This window comes from Callithrix jacchus, chromosome 18 (assembly GCF_049354715.1).
Source record: "Callithrix jacchus isolate 240 chromosome 18, calJac240_pri, whole genome shotgun sequence".
In the NCBI taxonomy this organism is placed as follows: domain Eukaryota; kingdom Metazoa; phylum Chordata; class Mammalia; order Primates; family Cebidae; genus Callithrix; species Callithrix jacchus.
Genome location: NC_133519.1, coordinates 30,494,455 through 30,513,437, shown reverse-complemented (window position 1 = coordinate 30,513,437; position 18,983 = coordinate 30,494,455). Strand labels below are relative to the sequence as shown.

Sequence of the window (18,983 nt, the reverse complement as noted above, 5' to 3'; positions counted from 1 at the left end):
CAGGCTGGGTGACAGAGGAATACCCTGTCTCAAAAAAAAAAAAAAAAAAAAAAAAAGCAGCAGCAGCTCTCAAGAATTATAATATGTAAAATAGTCCTGCAAACCAATAAAGCTTGATATAAAACAGTAAGTGATAATTTTTATAGCATTATGAACAGAGAAGAAAGTGACTGCTGTTTTCCAACTTGGAGAGTATGCATCCAGGTGTGTATGAGGGTAATGGGCCTGGTGAACTGTCAGGGAGGGAGGAAGAAATTCAGTTAGGAATTTCTTTCACCTTCACAGAGGTGCTGGCCCTTTTTAGAACTCAAAAGCCTCAATGTGAGAGATGTCAGAGGGATATAGAAACAGGGGTGAAGATGTAGAAAAGTTCTTGATGGAGAGCACTTTTCCATGTCCTCCCTGTATTTAGAGAAAACCAGGCTGTAGCACCTTTAATTCTATCTTCCCCAGTAAATGTGAGGCTATTCAGATGTTTTGTTTTGTTTTTCCTGAAGGGTGACAGTAGAGGATAGGAAAGGTACATATTACATAGGAAATTTATATCTTAATTTTACTCTCAGAATACCCTTAGAAAATACATATGAGCAAGATATTTTAAAAAGAAATTCAGTTTAAAGTCAGCTTTTTCTAGATTGCAAATAAGATGTGCAGAGTAAGTGAAACATGGCTCATCTAGCCAGGGTTCTAAAGTAGACAAGCTAACTAAATCTCACAGGAGCTCTTCAAGGAGAGCCCTAAACCCAGAATTCATTGCGTTAATCCAGCCTAAATATTTTAAGGACATGAACAAATATGATGAGGTCATTGAAAAGTGAGGATTGTTTATTTCCATACCCATCTTGGCAGCTGTAGCAGCTGTGGTATCTCTTCAAACACTCAGATTAGAGGTTAAACCCTAAAGTTGAGTCTTTGAGTTTCAGGACTAGATAGGAATTTCTTGAAATCCCAGGCTTTTGATAAAACAGAAATGATGGCATAGGAACTGTATATGAAATGATTATAATGGGGAGTGATCAGATACATTGTGAATAAATACAATATACAAAGAGTTAATATGAAAAATTTGGAGAATGGGGGAAAAACTCAAAAAAGATTGCTCAGCAATCAATGTTTTAAGTGCATATAGAGTTAAGAGTGCACATGGGAGAAGCAGTGGGGCCTCTGACAGGTGGTAGGGGAAGTAAGTTGACAGATGAGCTTTGTATTTCTTGAAACTTTTCTCTTTATCTCAGTTCACAGAGGCGGATGGGAAAGGAACAGATGTCAGAAACAGCAGTGCTTCGCAGGAAAGATTAAATGGTAGAGGAAATGGAGATTGTATTACCAAGTAAGATGGAAAGGGAAAGTAGTGTGTTTAAGTGGGACTGGACAGAATGTGTTTAAGTGGAATTGGACAGGTAGAATTTGGATTTGAAGTTTGAGGGGATATCATGTTAAAGCAGTAAACACCAAACTATCGCAGTCTGACTCGTTGAGATTCCATTAATTGATAACAATGAAGAGCGCTTCTTTATTTGTTAATAAAATCCTGCCATAAAGGATAGGCATATTAAAGTTTCCATTTAAAAATGTATATATTGTTCCATTTCAGAATTGTTAAGAAGTTAAAGTATTCTTGCAACATATTAGAAAGAACGAAGTTTTAGGAAGATTTGGGATTATGTGGAGTTTATTGTATTCTATCAGTTACTTTTCATTCATTTTTCTCTTTCATTCCACTTCCCTTCTCCTCTTTTACGTCTTCATCTTTTCTCCTTATAGGGACATATGGAGGTGTGGGAACTCAGAGGCAGTATTCAAAGAAAAAGAATGTATTATTAAGTAACTTGCTCACATTATTGTTATAAAAGTTTGCATTCACTAGGAAAACATTTATATAAAAAAGTACTCGGTTAGATTTCTGGTCTATGTATAAAAGATCTTCTCAACCAAAAGCAACTTGAGGCTGGAATTTAGAAGAGCTGAGCTCTAGTTCCAGCCTATCCCCAGTTAGCCCTATGACTTCAGACAAATCATATGCCTTCTTTGGCTCTCAGTTTCTTCCACTGTAAAGAAGAGCTTAGATCATGTCTGTAATATATGTTCTTGATTTTTTGTAACCATAGTGTAGATGGTGATCTTAGTCAAGCAAATGACATTCACTTTAACAATGCAGAGAAGAGATGGAAGAGATGGTTCCAACAACAGAAAACTATACTGGTAAACAAATTCCTACATTTTTATCCATTCATTCTACTAATACTAAGTAAATATCTGCTGTGATTTCCTGTGCCTGAGAATGCTTTTCTTCCAGATATCCACATTGCTTATTCCCTTGCCTCCTTTAGGGCTTCACTGTGTGGTCATCTCATGAGGACTTTATTCTTTTCTACTTAAAATTACATGCATGCACATACCATACTGTCTGTCTCTCTCTCTCTCTCTCTCTCTCTCTCTCTCTCTCTCTCTCTCTCTCTTCAATTCTGGGATCCTCATTCCTCTTTTTATGATTTATTTTTTCTCAATAACACTAATTACTTTCTAATCTTCTAAAAAGTTAGCTATTTTATTATTTAAATCCCCTATTTGAAATTAAGATAAAGGCAAAGACTTTGTAGGGTTTGTTCAATGCATAGAATAGAGTTTATTACATAGTAAGCCCTTGGTAATAGAGTTGAAGTCTTGATCATCAAGTAGCTAGGAATTCAAGGCTGATTGTGAGTATATTATTTCAGTGGGAATAGAAAAGGAAACTAGGAAAGTCAGAGGTGGTAATGGATTCAGAATTTTGATTTTCAAACATCTTGAGCAACAGAATCTTTGTTTCTGATAGAAACTCATGGAGAAGCCACATGTGAGGAGTAAAGAACAGACTTGGTCTGGGTGAAGCAGGTGAAAGAAACGTGGCCATTTTCTTTAGCTAGAATCACCATCTAAACTATAGTATTCACATCATCAAGAATGCACACGATGGATATATGATCCAAGCTCTTGATTTTCCTCCTGCCTCCTCAAGGGGATCCCTGAAGAAATTCTGAACCGATTTTCTTGAAGTTGCCTAATATCAAAAATTACTTGAAACACTGGTTAAAAACTCCCTGGCTTTGCCCCTGGAAAAGAAAGGGAATATAGCAAGAAGTTGGTCAAGAGACCAAGGTTTGCATCAAGGAAGGCGATTATAGAGAACAGGAAAATGCAAATATTGGGAGGCCGAGTAAAGAGAAAGGTTAGCAAGAGGACAGAAGTCTACTTAGTAAAGTCATTTCAGTGGTGATCAGTCACTTATACTTGTCTCCCACATAAGAAGAAAAAATTGGATCCTGGTTTGGGCTGAGAATTGGATATGTTTAAAAAGAGAAAAACAAAGCCATATTTAGGGGTTTGTTTTGTTGAATCTTATTATTTACAATGGTGCCAAAGAACCAGCATACAACCACTTGAACTAAATAGAGCATTAACAGAGTTCTAAACATTCAAACATGTGATGAAGAGAAACTTCTACTAGTCAAAGATCTCAGAAGAGATGTAACTCATTCACACAAACAAAATCTAGAAAAAGATGTATGCATGGTTCTTGTCCTTTTCTATCAAGTATTGATTTCTTTTAAAATGTTTTCTAAGTGTTATTTTGTTTTTGACACATAGTAATTGTACATTCTTATGGGGTGCAATGTGATGTTTCCATACATGTATACATTGTGTAATATTCAAATCAGGGTAATTAGCCTATCTATCACCTCAAACATTTATCTTTTCTTTATGGTGGGAACATTCAAAATTCTCTTTCTAGCTATTTTTAAGTATACATTACAATATTGTTAACTATAGTCACCCTACTGTGCAATAGAGCATGAAAACTTATTCCTCCTGTCTAACTGTAACTTTGTACCTGTCGACTGACCTCTACCCATCCTCGCCCCAGCCCCACCCCTCTATCCTCTGGCATCAGTTTCATTTTTTAGTTTTACTATCAACAAAACCTCATCAAATTATCTCATTTAATGGTACTACCTCTCCAGACATATCTGCAGGCACCATTGTGTATCTATTCTGTCATAAAAAATCCCATATATACTATAAATTTTCACCCATTAATCTTTATTTTTTTTTACTTTCATTGAAATATAACTTTGAGAGCATCACATCCTCAACACTATCTCAAATAAAGGCTACTTTTGTCCCCATTATACCATCCCCTCTTGGATGTCTTAGACTCCTCAGCATCAAAATATCCAAACTGAATCTCCTGGCTCCCACTGAACCCATGACTTGCCTTCATCGATTGTTCTCTATCTCCGTGAACATCATCTCAATGTCTAATCCATTTAATCTCTGCTACTTTTACCCTCTAAATAGTTTTTAAATACATATGCTCTTCTACTCTCCAACCACCTTAGTCCAATAAACCATTATCTTCTTCCTTGATTTGTAAGAACGTCCTACTTGTTCTGTCTACTTCTGGCCATTCTGTAAGTCTTCTCTAAGTGCAGCTCTCATCAATTACTTCCTTGATATTCCCACCGCCACAATCCCATTGTATCACTTTATCTGGGCCATTGGAGCAGCCAGCACTCCAGTTACCTTAGTCTCTGCCATCTTCTACTTACACTATATTTTCATACCAGCTTAATCTCCATAAAGCATACATGTCTCCCAACTATTTTGCTGCTTACTGAATTTAATCCAAACTTCTTAGTTTAGCATTCTCTTTACCAGTAATATCCTCTCCCTATACCTATATCTACCCAAATTCTGCCCAACATGCAAGATTCCTACAGCTTTTCCTGACCTCCCTTCAGCCTGATAGGCTGTTCTGCTATTAAATAGACTTAATTTCCTTGTGAGCAGAGTCTTACCACATTTTTATCAGCAGACACACCTTGCACTGCCGCTTTCATATAGTGAATCCTCAACACACTTAATGAATTTTATACCTTTTAATTTTATTTGAATAGGTTTTTAGACTTTGAGTTTCAGGAAAAGGCTAAATTACTGAATTCATTTTAGTATTGTGGAAATCAAATGGAAACCAACCCACATATGAAAACATAGCTGTACTCTATTTGTTTTATTTCAAAGTGAGCCAGGTTCTTTTACCACCAGAGAGGAAGAAAGGGGATTAAGCTGAAATTAATGTTTTGATGAAGATGAGGCAGATGGTAAATTGACCTGAGGGAAGCAAAAAAAAAAAAAAAATCAACTCGCCACATGTTAGCAACAGAGACTTCATGATTGATGTTCAGTGACTTGGAAATTCTCTCCAGGGCAAACTGCATTTTCACTGCTTACTTACATACATTTGGAGGCATAGATTAATTTCAAAACAAGAACTTAAAGCTAGAAGGAACCTCAGACACCAGCTTAGTTTGTGGTTTTCAAACTCTTCTCTTTCCTTTTTTGATTTTAAGCATTAGAACCCTTTATTCAATCAAAATCTTCCATGAAATCCCATCATATAAAATAAATAAAATCGGAGTTGTCTTGGTTAAAGCAGGGTGTGAGCCCAGGATCCAGCCCTCTTGCCTCAGGCTCTCCAGCTTCCATGGTGGCCCCTGAAGCATAACAAGAGTATCTCTAGAAGGCTGGTGATCTCATTTTGAAGACCAAGAATCTGGTCTTCCCTCTCATTTCTTACAAAAGAAAACAAGTTCAGAGAAGTGGCATGATGTGCCCCGAATTACAGTATCTGCCAGTGGTAGAGTGAGGACTAGGACTCAGGTTTCCTGCCATGCAATCCAGTATTCTCCTCCCATTCCTCTTTGCTATTTTCCTTGGTGGCATGTCCCTCCTTCTAATGACCTCAATTTAGTCTTTACTTTTTTCCCGGTGTCAGCACACATGATCCAAAAGGCCTTCTGAACTTCAATGAGTATTTTGATAGCTTCTATTCTCAACTCTTTGTCTAGTAACTATTACCAAATGGCCATATTTTTTTGGCCGCAACTCCATCTGTTAAGATACTACCACATTATTAAAATGCATTAACAAGTTGGTAACATGTTGACAGGAAATTCTAAGAACTCTGCTTCATTCTAGACTTCAGGGAATGTAGGCAAATAAAGGGAAATAAGAAGAAAGAGCTAAGAATTCAAGTTTGAGGCCAGTATAGACAGGATTAAAAAAAGGGCGGGGGGAGATAAACAGGATTTTGAAAATATGAGAACAAAATTTCTTACCTTTTATGACATTAGAAGGGGAACTTAGAGGCCGGGCGGGGTGGCTCACGCCTATAATCCCAGCACTTTGGGAGGCCGAGGCGGGTGGATCACAAGGTCAAGGGATCGAGACCATCTTGGTCAACATGGTGAAACCCCGTCTCTACTAAAAATACAAAAATTAGCTGGGCACGGTGGCGCGCGCCTGTAGTCCCAGCTACTCGGGAGGCTGAGGCAGGAGAATTGCTTGAACCCAGGAGGCGGAGGTTGCGGTGAGCCGAGATCGCGCCATTGCACTCCTGGGTAATGAGTGAAATCCCGTCTCAAAAAAAAAAAAAAAAAAAAAAAAGTGGAACTTAGAATAAGCTTTATCAACTTTATTTTTCCCAAAATGAAAAATACTTCATTTTAAAGAAACACCTTTTATGAAAAAGCTCAAGAATAGAAAGGTTTTTTGTTTTGTTTTATCCTTAACTCCAACATCTATAAGGGGTGTGGTGGCTCATGCTTGTAATCCCAGCAATTTGAAAGGCTATTGTGGAACAATTGCTTGAGCCCAAGAGTTTGAGACCAGCTTGGGCAACATGGTGAAACCCCGTCTCTACAAAAATACAAAATATCAGCCAGGCACAACAGCGTGCTTGTAGTCCCAGCTACTTGGGAGGCTGAAGTGGGAAGATCTGTTGAGTCCAGGAGATTTAGTCTACAGTACAGTTCTTCAAATGAAATTTACAATCGTTTTCTGTAGTTACCTCTCTTAAAATTGTTCTGAAGTTTTTTCACCTAAGATTTTATTTCTATTTCTTTATATTTAACTATACAATTTAAGGAGAACTTAGAACTTTAAATATTGAGATTCCGGCCGGGCGCGGTGGCTCAAGCCTGTAATACCAGCACTTTGGGAGGCCGAGGCGGGTGGATCACGAGGTCAAGAGATCGAGACCATCCTGGTCAACATGGTGAAACCCCGTCTCTACTGAAAACACACACACACAAAATTAGCTGGGCATGGTGGTGCGTGCCTGTAGGCCGATCCAAGATCTGTTTCTCTATTTCAGCTTTGTTATATATCCCTCAGCTTAATTTTGTAAATTTGTTCATATAAGCACTGCATATTTCCTAGTAGGTTTATGCCCAGGTGTTTTTAGTAAATCTACATTCGTTTAATGGTTGATTTGGAGTGCAATCCTACAAGTTGAGTCTGAAGTGTGAAAATAAATTTTTAAAAATTTTTATTAATTATTGTCACCAAAGACCTCTTCTTTTGTCACTTTCTATTATGGGACATACTTTTTCCCAGTACTTCAATGCAAGCTGTACCTCAGAATCCTGTCATTTCTGAGTAACATATCATCTATATGCTATTTCCATGAAAAGCTAGTTTGGCCAAGATTTTGCTGTAAATTATCCAATGAGTTAGGCTTTCATTATTTTTCTGGTCTTACTTAATGAAGAAACACCTCTGGGAAATCAGTGAGTATTGGAACTCACCGGGCTTAATAAAAACTCTGAATTCAGTCAACCAACCATTATACTTAATTCCCAATCAACGAACCAACCAACAATTATTGAGACTTAGTATGTTCAGAATTCTAGAACTAGAAACATTTCCCTATTCTGGAGTGACTCATTGTCTAATAGGAAAAACAGATATAAAACAAATAATTGAAATATATGCTACAAAACAATCTGACAAAGTCAGTAAGAACTCACAATCAAATGGGAATTAAATACCTGGTGAATGTATGTGTGTGTCACATCAGTAGCATTTATTTGTAATTAACAGCATACACAGGCAGACACATGCCCAACTAAAGCAGTTTCTACAGGATGTGTTGTTGTTAACTCTTTTTCCCACTCTACATATGAAAATGTTGTCTATAATAATTAGGTCTGATGTATCCTATCCATAGGTTTAACTCTAGCAATAACTTTTTGAATTTAAAAAAGTGATTAAAATTTTGTGAGAATGGTCGAGTTCACGGTATGGAATAAGAACTACATCTTTTTCTTTTTTTTCTTTCATTTCATCAATATGTATGTATATTAAAATAACATCGATTATAATATACACACATTCGTGCACATGTGCGCACACACACACAGACACACACACACACACACAAGCACTCTTCTTGGGAAGAATTTCTAGCTTCTTCTCATTGAGAAACTGGTGAGGAGAATGCTGCTGCTTTTGTCATTGTTCAAATTATGCTGATCCTTTGTATATGCCACCCTGTTCTCTTCTTGCTCTGGTCTTTGCTAAGACAGTGTATTGCCATAGAGGTTCATTATTTCTATGTACAGACTCTTACCCTTTGCTTTTTGTTTTTGTTCAAAGCTCCCTCTCTAGTGTTACTGAAGGGTTTTGTTTTTTAATTCCTTCACTAGGTGAGTCAAAACTATGACTTCCTGCTTAAACTATAACTCTGATGATGGCTATGCCATGGTGTTGTGTTTTTTTGTTTGGTCTATACTCTGAGAATTCTGTGTATGCTGTGCTCTGCCCAATATGAGAATGAGCCATATTTGTTGTTTCATAGGGACAAAGCTCTTGATTAGGATACAAACTAAAAAGCTGGGTATTTTCAATTGGACAAAATTATGGATGTCATAATGCACCTATGAAATTTCAATGAATCATAGCTCTGTCTTCCTCATCACAGCATTTAATAAATTAACTGTTATTCAGTTGATTTTTGAGAATTTGAAGCTATGGACTATCCCTACCTTCTTTAAATATGTATGTTTTGTAAAAGTTTGCATGTTGTTGTAGGGGATTGATTGCTTTGCTGAATGCTTGGCGCTCTTGATTTCAGGAAAGAACCCCCTTGTTTAACCACTTCATGCCCAATGTAGGACACATGCTATTTGAAAAGTAGAAAAAATATAGTAACAGTGTTTTAACAAAATTAGAATGTTCCTTTAAGTGAATGTTATTTTCTTACTTGTCTTTTTTTTTGTGTTTTTAATTACAGCTTAAATGTTAAATGTTTTATGGGTGTATAGTACTTCCTGTGTTTGCTCATTACTTTGACCCACTTCAGCCTATTGCAAGCACACTTCTGTTTCCAGCAGTCTACCAAAACTGAGGTTCTGGTGGTTACTTTTCTTATTTATTTATTTGTTTGTTTGTTTGTTTGAGACAGTCTTGCCCTGTCGCCAGGCACCAGGCTGGAGTGCAGTGGTGTGATCTCGGCTCACTGCAACCTCCACCTCCCAGGTTCAAGCAATTCTCCTGCCTCAGCCTCCAGAGTAGCTGGGACTACAGGCACGTGCCACCACACCCAGCTAATTTTTATATTTTAGTAGAGACAGGATCTCATTGTGTTGGCCAGGATAGTCTCGATTTCTTGACCTCGTGATCTGCCCACCTCAGCCTCCCAAAGTGCTGAGATTACAGGCATGAGGTACCTTGCCTGGCCCTCTGGTGGTTACTTTTCTAGCCGTATCTTGCTGTATTTCTTAGAAATAAATATAATCAACTTCTCCTTCCATCTTAGAACACATTCTTCTCTTGGCTTTCGTAACATAAGTTTTCCTTATTCCACTTAGTTTCCTTGGACTAGTTTGTCCTTCCTCTCTTGTACCTCTAAATGTTGGAATGACATAGGCCTTCTCCTCTTCTCTGTCCACACACATCCTCTCTAGCTGAGCTCATTTAGTTCTTGGCTTTAAATACCATTAATATGCCATATTTATGTGACTACTGTAGTTATGTCTCCGACCTGAACTCTAGATTTGGATATACAACTACCCTATATGTGTGTATGTGTGTGTGTGTGTGTATATATATGTAATGTATTTACATTTGTATATATATATATATATATACACACACACACACATTCAAATATATAATATATATTATATATGATATGATAATTAGATAATATAATATATTGTTATATTATCATTATATATTAATATATAATACATATTTGAATGCATATATATATTTGAATGTTGTATTTACATTTGTATATACATATATGTAAACATTCAAATGTTTACATACATGTATAAACATTTGAATGTTTACATATATGTATATACAAATATATATATATATTTGAATGTTTAATGGCACTTCAAACTTAACTTTCCAAAACAGAACTCAATCTATACGTCCATAGTCTTTTTTATCTTGGTAACAGACACCACCATTAAGCTGAAAACATAAAACCCCCTTTGATTCCTTGATTTTTCTCACCCTCCCCACCCCTACCCAGTTCACCTGCCCTGGGTGTCATGCTAAGACCCAGGTCTCCTTTCTATCATTTTCTTTGCTTTTCATAATGCTTCACTGCCATGTCTTTGTTTTCATCCTGCCCTTATTCTAATCATACTCCCAAAGGGATGGCTTTCAGTTCAAATAAAATAAAACAAAAATGCATATAGTTTCTAACATTTTATATGTATATATCAACATAAAATGTAATTTATTGTAAAGAAACTTATAATTGAGGCTTACTCCGTTATCAACATATAGGAGTGTGGTAAGGAACAGATGAGTTACAAAATGGTTTATAAATTCTTAAACACTAAAAAAAAGTGACTGTATAATAATTTTGCTTTCTTAAGGTGATATTACCAGCACTACTAAAAATGAAATTGACATATCATCAGTTCAATTCATGGTGATGGTGCATGTGTCTAATATAAAGCTATGTGCTGTAAATATGGAGAAAAACAGAACTTACTTAAGGATTTCATTTTCAAGGAAGGGAAACAGACATATAGGTGAATAAATATGATAGTGAAATAAGTACAACAGAAAAGATAAAGTGAAGGAACCCGAGAGGGTATGATTGACTGGAATAAGGAAGAGAGTGTGGCCATTATTCAGCTGAGCAAGCTGAAGACATAGATGCTTTCCTATATTTCTTTCTTTCACTCTTTCCTCCCTTCATCCAGTTTCATTTCAAGATCTGCTGATTCTATTCCATACATTGTCAAACTTTTTCTGTAAGGCAGGTAGTAAATATTTTAGGCTTTGCAGGACATATACAGTTTATGTCACATATTCTTCTCCTTCATCTTCTCCTTTTTATTTGTCTTCCTATTTCTCTTCTGCCTTGTCCTCTTCTTCTTCCTCCTCTTTCTTCTTACTCCTCTTTCTTCTTAAAACCCTTTAAGGAAGTAAAAAACATTCTTAGCTATTGGGGCCATACAGACATATGCCAAGTCCAAATTTAGCTCTTGGGACTGTAGTTTGCCAACCACTGCTCCACTCCAAAATGTGTTCCCAAACCTAATCACTTCTGTCCTCAACTACTTTCCTACTTGGAAGGACCTCTGTCTCCTTCCTGCACTGCTGTGTTAGTCTACTCTTGGGTTTCCTGCTCCTGCTCTTGCCACTACCTTAAACCCACAGCTCCACAAAGCAGCTAAGTGTTCTTTTAAGTAAGACATGCCATGTATCATGTCAAGGAAGACTTCCCAGAAGAATCTACAAAAATAATGTACTGCAATGTTTTTGTTATACTTCAAGAATTGACACTCTTTTATGGAGAGAAAAGAGAGAGATGGGGTGGTACTTCTAGAAAAGCAGTACTGTTCTGACCACTATAGTTCTGACTACAATAGTTTTATTGTAATGAATGCTGTTACTTGTTAACATGGGTAGTTAAAAATAAGAACAGAAACTGAGATTTATCATTGTATATAATCATTAGGGTTTTCATACTGAGATATTATTTTGGATTATAACTCAGTAAGTATTTAAGCTTAGAGCAAGCAAGGAAAGAAGGAGGAGGAGGAGGAAAAGGAAGAAGGGGGGAGGAAGAAGGGGTAGGGAAGAGGACAGAGGGAGGAAGAGGAGGATATATACTCTGTTATCTAAAGTGGATTGAAACTCACTCAATATTTACATTTACATTGTTTATCTCTCTTTGGGTTGCTCTAGTTCCTCATTGGTCTTGTCTTCCTGTGTCAAACTTTTTTATGTCATTAAAGAGGTCTGGTATGAAAACTGCTGCTACCCTCACTTCCTCACTATTCCTTTCTGTCAGCATCTTAAGGATATCTGGATGTGAAGCAGCTTTTCTTACCCTTGGAACCTTTCTTTCCCTATAGTTCTCCCTCGACCTTCCTCTGTTTCACTCATTCTCTCTTGTTTTATTTAGGACCCAACATTACTGTGTCTTTTCACTGATATTACTAATTCTTCTACAGCTGTTTAATTTAAGCTGCACAACTCAGCATTTTACCAACGTAGCTTCTTAAAGGAAGCAGATAATTTGCAACAAAATTAAACATAGGTTCAATTACATATGTCAGTATGAATTAGATGCATATTGCTGAGATATTTTCAAGAGTTCCTTTTTAAAATAGTACTTTTTTTCCCTCTGAAAAGATGAAAATGCTTTTGTATCTATTGCCTCTTTGTTCTCATAAAGTTAGATTTAATTTTTTTTCTTTTTTGAACTTAAGGATTGAGGTTAGTATTCTTATCCCTGCTTTACATATGGTGAAACTGAAGCAGAGAGCAGAAAACAGTTTCCCCAAGGACACCCAATGTACGTTCCAGCCATGCCTGGGCCTCCCAGGTTCTGAGGGACAGATCTGCTCTTTTTTGCTGGTCTTACTGAGGACAATTAGAAGCTAAAGCAATTTCTAAGCTCTGATCCAAATTATTTGTAAGTCAAGGCCATTTGTTTGTACCAATTTTGAATACTGCTGCCCTTTTGAGAGAATTCCAAATATACTTTTTCTAAACCAGTGTCTCTAAAACTTGGTAATATACAAGTATCTTTTAAAGAATGAGTCCTCATGGATTCTGAATGGAGACAAATTATTTTATTCACAATGTTACTTAAGTACTTACAAACAGAAAATTCTTTTATTTTACATATCCACAAACATATAAATACATTATGCTTATTGTTCTACATCAAAAACGCAAGCCAAAATTACAGGTTAAATTTAAGTGGAACTGTATCACTGAGAAACTTTAGCTGATCGACAACAGTAATGTGAGGGATTATATTCTTTTAGGAAACATAATTAAGCTAATCAAAAGCAAAGTGTTCAGGCATGGATTCTTTGGAGACTGGTGTTCTCAGGCTACCCTGTACTGGGTGACCCCATCAGTCTCCTGCCACTTTCATTCTGTTGGAATGAAACTTCCATTGAACCAAGGCATTGTGATGTCACTGGAGGAAAGTACATAACTGATGTATTGATGTCTGTCTCTGACCTTTTCTCATCACCATACTATAAATACATTACTACCACTTGGTGCAAACACAAGCACTAAAATTACATGGCGGTGTCCAATTATAAAGTGGTGCCCCAGACAGTTCAGAAAATCTCTTTTACTAATTTTTATTAGATACCAACATAAGATTTCTTTTTAATTCTCACAAGAACTCACAGACTCTGGGGGTCAGACAACTGCAGTTGGAGAAACACTGCCTTACACTTCCTGCTTTAAGGCTGGGAGAAACTGTTAGAGTTTTCATGTCCAACCTTGGATTGAGCAGCTACCCACTGGGGTGACTTAAGGGCAACCTAATCCAAGAACCTCACCCCTACTTGTTTGCTAGTGCACATGAATAATTCATTCCTTGTAACTGGAAGGACTGAGGGACCCAACTTAAATTCAAATGTATTACCCAGGAAGAATAATTAATAAGAATTTATTCTGTGGCAGATATCAATTTATTATAAGCATAATTATGCATGAAACAAAGCCTAGGGGAATGAGACATAGGGTAGGTGAGTTTTGTTATCTTTATAAGTCAGCATGTGTGGGGTGCTTGCTAGTATCTGAGATCTGCAGGTGTAAGCATGCAGTCCCATTCATGGTACCTTAAATCCAGTTGGTAATACAGAGCAAATGGAGTAAGAGAGGAACCTTTCTTGGGATATAGCAGAGAGAGAAACCTGGAAACCAGGTATCAGCAATAGCAGCTGACCCAGACCATCTCTGTTTGAAGCCAACAGAAAAGCAATGCTGCCTAGAAGAGTTCAGGATAAAAACAAAAACAAAACAAAACAAAACACCATTCCCACTTTATAGTTTTCTAGCCAGTGTTGAGACCCTTGCTAATTTTTTTAAAGTGGAAGAACATTCTGCCACAAAGGCGAATGATTCTCTAATTGTGGAATTTTCTGTTTTAAATTTCTTCCATAACTTGCCTTTCCCCCTAAGTACTTTCCTTGATCTCTGCACAATCCACTGTGAGAGCAAAGGGAAGGAATGAGTACCCCACTCAGCCTGTCATCACATCTTCCTTCTCTCTATATGGCTATGGACACAGTCTCACAGTTCTGGATTTCTTGCATACCTGCTTCTAATAAATAAGAAAGCAGAGTTTAAATAAACTGTTGCTATGTTTCGCTGCTTCACACCCTGCTGGTTTGCTATTGTTCATGTTCAGCATGTGTTTCTCTATAGGTACATAATTAACTTTCTGTTTTCCCCTCACAGTTCGAAAGCTTACAAGTATAAAAGCTTACTGTTCTAAACATGTTGAAGAGAGAACACCATACTATGTTTATGGGTGGGAAGATGGCTAGAAAAATTTTTTTCCAAGGAAAAGGAAATAAACATTTATCTGGGGTCCCTGAATACACAGTCATCTGCATGGCCTTCTTTAATCTCCATACTCTGTCTGGGGCATGAATTATAACATCCATACAGAGACAAGAAAAATCAAGGAACTTGCAGAAGATTCACACAGCTAGTGTCAGAACTCCTACATGAACCTCCGTTAACTCCAAACCATGTGTCATTTCCTCTTACTGTACCGCCCCTCATGCGAGTCCTCTTCTATGGTCTTTGTCTCTCAGAAGCTGCAGATAGATGATGCAGTGAATACAAAGAGCAATTCTGGGGCAGCTTTCATTTCTCTCTAATGATGCCTTCTCACTTCACTCTCCGGTTCTCGCTTCTCTTCTCTCCCCTCCGCCATGCCTCTTCCTTTCTCCAGCCCCATCTTTTTTTTTTTTTTTTTCACAGTGGGCAGGCTAGGAGGCATGATTAGGATTAATGGAGAAGGAAAACTGTTCCAGGTTTTTTTTTCCCCTGTCCAAAGCCCAATTTCTGAGTGGAGATGTGTTGGAGCCAGTAGTGGTGCACAGACCACCAGCTGTGTTTGCAGTGATCCAGCAAAATATCATCTTAAATACAGGGCTGAGTCTCAGAAGGCTCATGGAAGGGGCTCCCCTTTCCCTGTTCCATCCCAGACTCTTGTACTTCTCCCTGAAACACAGGGAGAAGGGCTCTTAACTGAAGTACAAAGGGCATGGTGCTCAGCTCTGCTTTTCAAAGAAACTATTTTCGTCTCAGAATATACCTCATAGAATTACGTTACTGTCAGCAGAAGAGAAAACCAAAAATGAAAACAGTTTAATAGTCAATGCAAAGGACTTAGAACCTCTCATTAATTTGGTTATTTGGTTGAATGCTCAGGCACATTGCTCTTCTCCTTAGTCTTGCCCCTTTTCGAGTGTTTCTTTCCCTCTTTTTGAGAGAGGGGAACATTCAACTTTGATTTTTGTTTGCAGCTTGGTGACAAATGATGGGGGGAGAATTTAAACCATTCATCTACTAAGTTCTGGGAATTCTCAGAAGATTTTATTTGTACAGTTCCTTTCTGACCTCCATTTTCTCAGAGAAGTAAAAATTATGCTGCATTTTTAAACAAGGTGCTTTTATTAAGTTGAAATTTTACAAACATATGGTATATTTAGCCAAAATAACACTTTTATTTAAGGCAAGTACCTCCAAAGGACTAGCATGTAGAATTATGTTTGATTAATGTGCACTCAAAAGCCATTACATAGTAAGCATAATTTCAGTTTGCGGAGTGTCTTCAGTTCACTTTGTAATTTAATGTGAAGCCACATAAGTCAGAGTTGAAAGATGTTTGTCTTTGCATTTTAATAATAGGAATCCGTATCATGTCATATGGACTTTCAAATAAAGCAATCAGTATTCTAAACTTTTAAGTTTCTCCTTTTAAAAAATATAAATTGCATTGCCTTGGAACACAAAAAGAAATAGGAAAATTCAACCATAAAGCATTTGAAATATGCTCATTTAAAGTGCTTGAAGCATGTTTTGCCATACTGAGTGAATTTTTTCCTTCCTAGTAACTGAAAAAGTATAAAACACAAACTAAATATTTGTACTTAGCTCAGTAGTAAAGAAAATTTAACCCATGAAGTGTAGTACTGCTACTATAGGGTAGTTCGTAATAGTTCATGAACATGCAAACCAAGATTTTTTTTTCTGTTTTACTCTCTTCTGTTGCCTTATTTAGTTTCTTGCAAAGTTGCTTAAATGCCATCTTGCTCACTCACACCTTGAATTCTCAATTTAAGCTTTTTCATTCATGGTATTTATCTCATATGTATGTATATATATATACATAGATGTGCGTGTGTGTGTGCATACATACATATATATATTTCTTGGTTAGAAGCTCTTTTTGAGCAAAAAAATCCTGGAATTTAAAAACTGCATAAACATATAGCATATATACATGTTAATAATTGATTTGTGTAAGTTTTTACTCTTATTATGTATGAAGTATTGCAGGGTAATGCTATTCTGCTTTACTAGCTATTCATTTTTGCTAAGGCATCATAATACATGTTGACTAGATATTATTACACTATTTTCAGAGTTCTTGATTGTCAACCACAGGATCAACTCTAGCTAGTTTAAGTAGAAAATAATTTATTAGAGTGACAAACCACTCTGAGAATCATTGGGAATGTAATAAACTAGGTTGAGTTTCCAGGAATGGCTCACAAAACAGAATTTCCTGGGACTGCCAAGGAGCTGTTGCCTCCCCCAATCTGAAGGCTGCACAATCGGGAAACTATCATTGTATTGTAGCCTCTGAATCCAGAACCCCATAACCTCTGCTGTGATTCAGGCCAACAAAACAGGTGCCATGCTTGCTTCGGCAGCACATATACTAAAACAGGTGCCACACACCCTGCCGGTCTCTCATTTGACTCATTTTTTTAAATCAAAATCTGGCATGACTACATCTGATCAGCAGAAACTATATCTCATCTGGAACTCTGGCTATAAGAGCAAGATTGAGAAGGAAGAGAGGATTTTGAATTACCCTTGACCATTATGGGGCATTGGAGTAAGTGCTGAGATAGCCCATCTTCAGAATCCACTCCAGTTAAAAGCCTTGACATGTCTAATCTATTAAGATTCGGTGCCATTTAGTTGCTTGAAAATTGTTGGAGAAGCTTGCAGAATATAGGACCTCCCTATCAGGTGATCAATCAGCGGCCTGGCTTTTTCGTTGAAATTGAGGTTTACAGGGCATTTTCCCTGAGTCTATGAGTCCCCCAGAGAAGAACAGTGCACTATTTTTCCTTGTAGGGACAGGGAAGTCCATCTGGCTTGTGGCTTTCTGGGGGAGGGGGAGAAATGGGCTAAAGGACAACATCTTAGTATGTAGACTTGCACTAAACTCTGTTGTTTTTACCCACCTCTTTTAAGGGGTTTTCATTCTGGCTGATATCTCTCAGCCTGAAACTTTTTTGTTATAATTTCTCTGGGGAAAAAGCCTGTTGTCTCCTGCTGAAGGTAGGAATGAGTTGCTATGAGTAGAAAAGGTAGTTCTGTGCCACCAATTGTTTTGTATACTTCTGTTTTTTTTTTTTTTTTTTGAAACAGGATCTCACTCTGTCACCCAGGCTGGAGTGCAGTGGCATGATATTGGCTCACTGCAACCTCTACTTCCTGGGCTCAAGTAATCCTCCCACCTCAGCCTCCTAAGTAGCTGGAATTATAGGCACCCCCACATGTGGCTAATTTTTTAAAAAAATTTTGGAGAGATATAGTTTCACTATCTTGGCCATACTGGTCTCAAACGATCCTTCTGCCTCAGCTTCCCAAACAACTGGGTTTACAAGCATAAGCTCCTGCTCCTGGCCTGTTTTGTATACTTCTATACATGAACTTCTGTCTGATCCTACTGCTTCAACTGCACTACTATACCCACTCATGTGGGTACCAGGTGCTTCCAAGAACAGAAGCCCAATGGGGTGGTTTCTCCTCCATTCTTTCCCTCTGTAGGTATTTGAAGAATAACTCTTTTCTTTATGCTAAGTCAACAAATGCTTTTTTGTCTCTTTTTTCTTACAAAGCTTTTTGAAAATATTTTGTTCAGTATTTTCTCCTTTCCTAAAAGTTATTGTGAACTAACATCTTTTTAAATTCTTCTACTACTATAATATTATAGTAGGTTTGGCAGGAGAAGAGATATATTCTTATGATCTATCTGCCATCCTTAGTCGTAAGTCCTTTAAATTTATTCTTTAGTATGTTTATCATTATTACTTTACCAATCTAATATGTACAAATATATAGGAATATTTCTTTAAATTTAAGAATATAGAGATTGACTATAAAGATTTGAGAACAAAATCTTTAATGTTCTCACTTTCAAATTATAAAGTACTTCTTCTTTTTAGTGGGAGGAAAGGGGAGTCTACATTTTGAGAATCTTAGCTGTATCTGAGAATACAGGACAATATATGCTAAGTGTAGAAAAAAATACTTGGCCCAAGAATGTCATGAGAATGGAGAAGGGAGCCCTGCTGTGGGCTCATAAGACCAGAAAGTCTTCCTGGAGGAGGCGTAAATTGGGCTGGACTCTGAAGAGAAGGTAGGAACCAGGAAAAGAGCAAGCTCTCCAGTCGGGGTCATGTCAAGTGTGACTGATTACCTTTCTCCTGCCAAGTGGAGATATCCTAGTGTGTAGCTGCTTTCAGGATCTGAATAGGTTCGGTGTGGGAGAGGCAGCCATTAAGCCAATGGCCTAAAAACCATGTCATTTTCTTGAGACTGCTAGGACAGCC

At 37.3% G+C, this 18,983-nt stretch overlaps 1 protein-coding gene across 18 annotated transcripts in view; it reads left to right on the top strand.

Annotated features, from left to right (window-relative positions):
* DNM3 (dynamin 3) overlaps window positions 1-18,983 on the top strand; it is a 551,570-nt gene that overhangs the window by 365,362 nt on the left and 167,225 nt on the right. For 2 of the 18 annotated variants that reach the window (XM_054247815.2, XM_035280128.3), the window contains 2 exons: window positions 1,236-1,330; window positions 2,109-2,280. The exons of the other annotated variants lie outside the window; for them this stretch is intronic. In XM_054247815.2, the coding sequence (XP_054103790.1) occupies window positions 1,236-1,330; window positions 2,109-2,265 (252 nt within the window). In that variant the 3' untranslated portion in view covers window positions 2,266-2,280. Of the gene's footprint in view, window positions 1-1,235; window positions 1,331-2,108; window positions 2,281-18,983 lie in introns of those variants that run through there. 18 annotated transcript variants of the gene reach the window in all.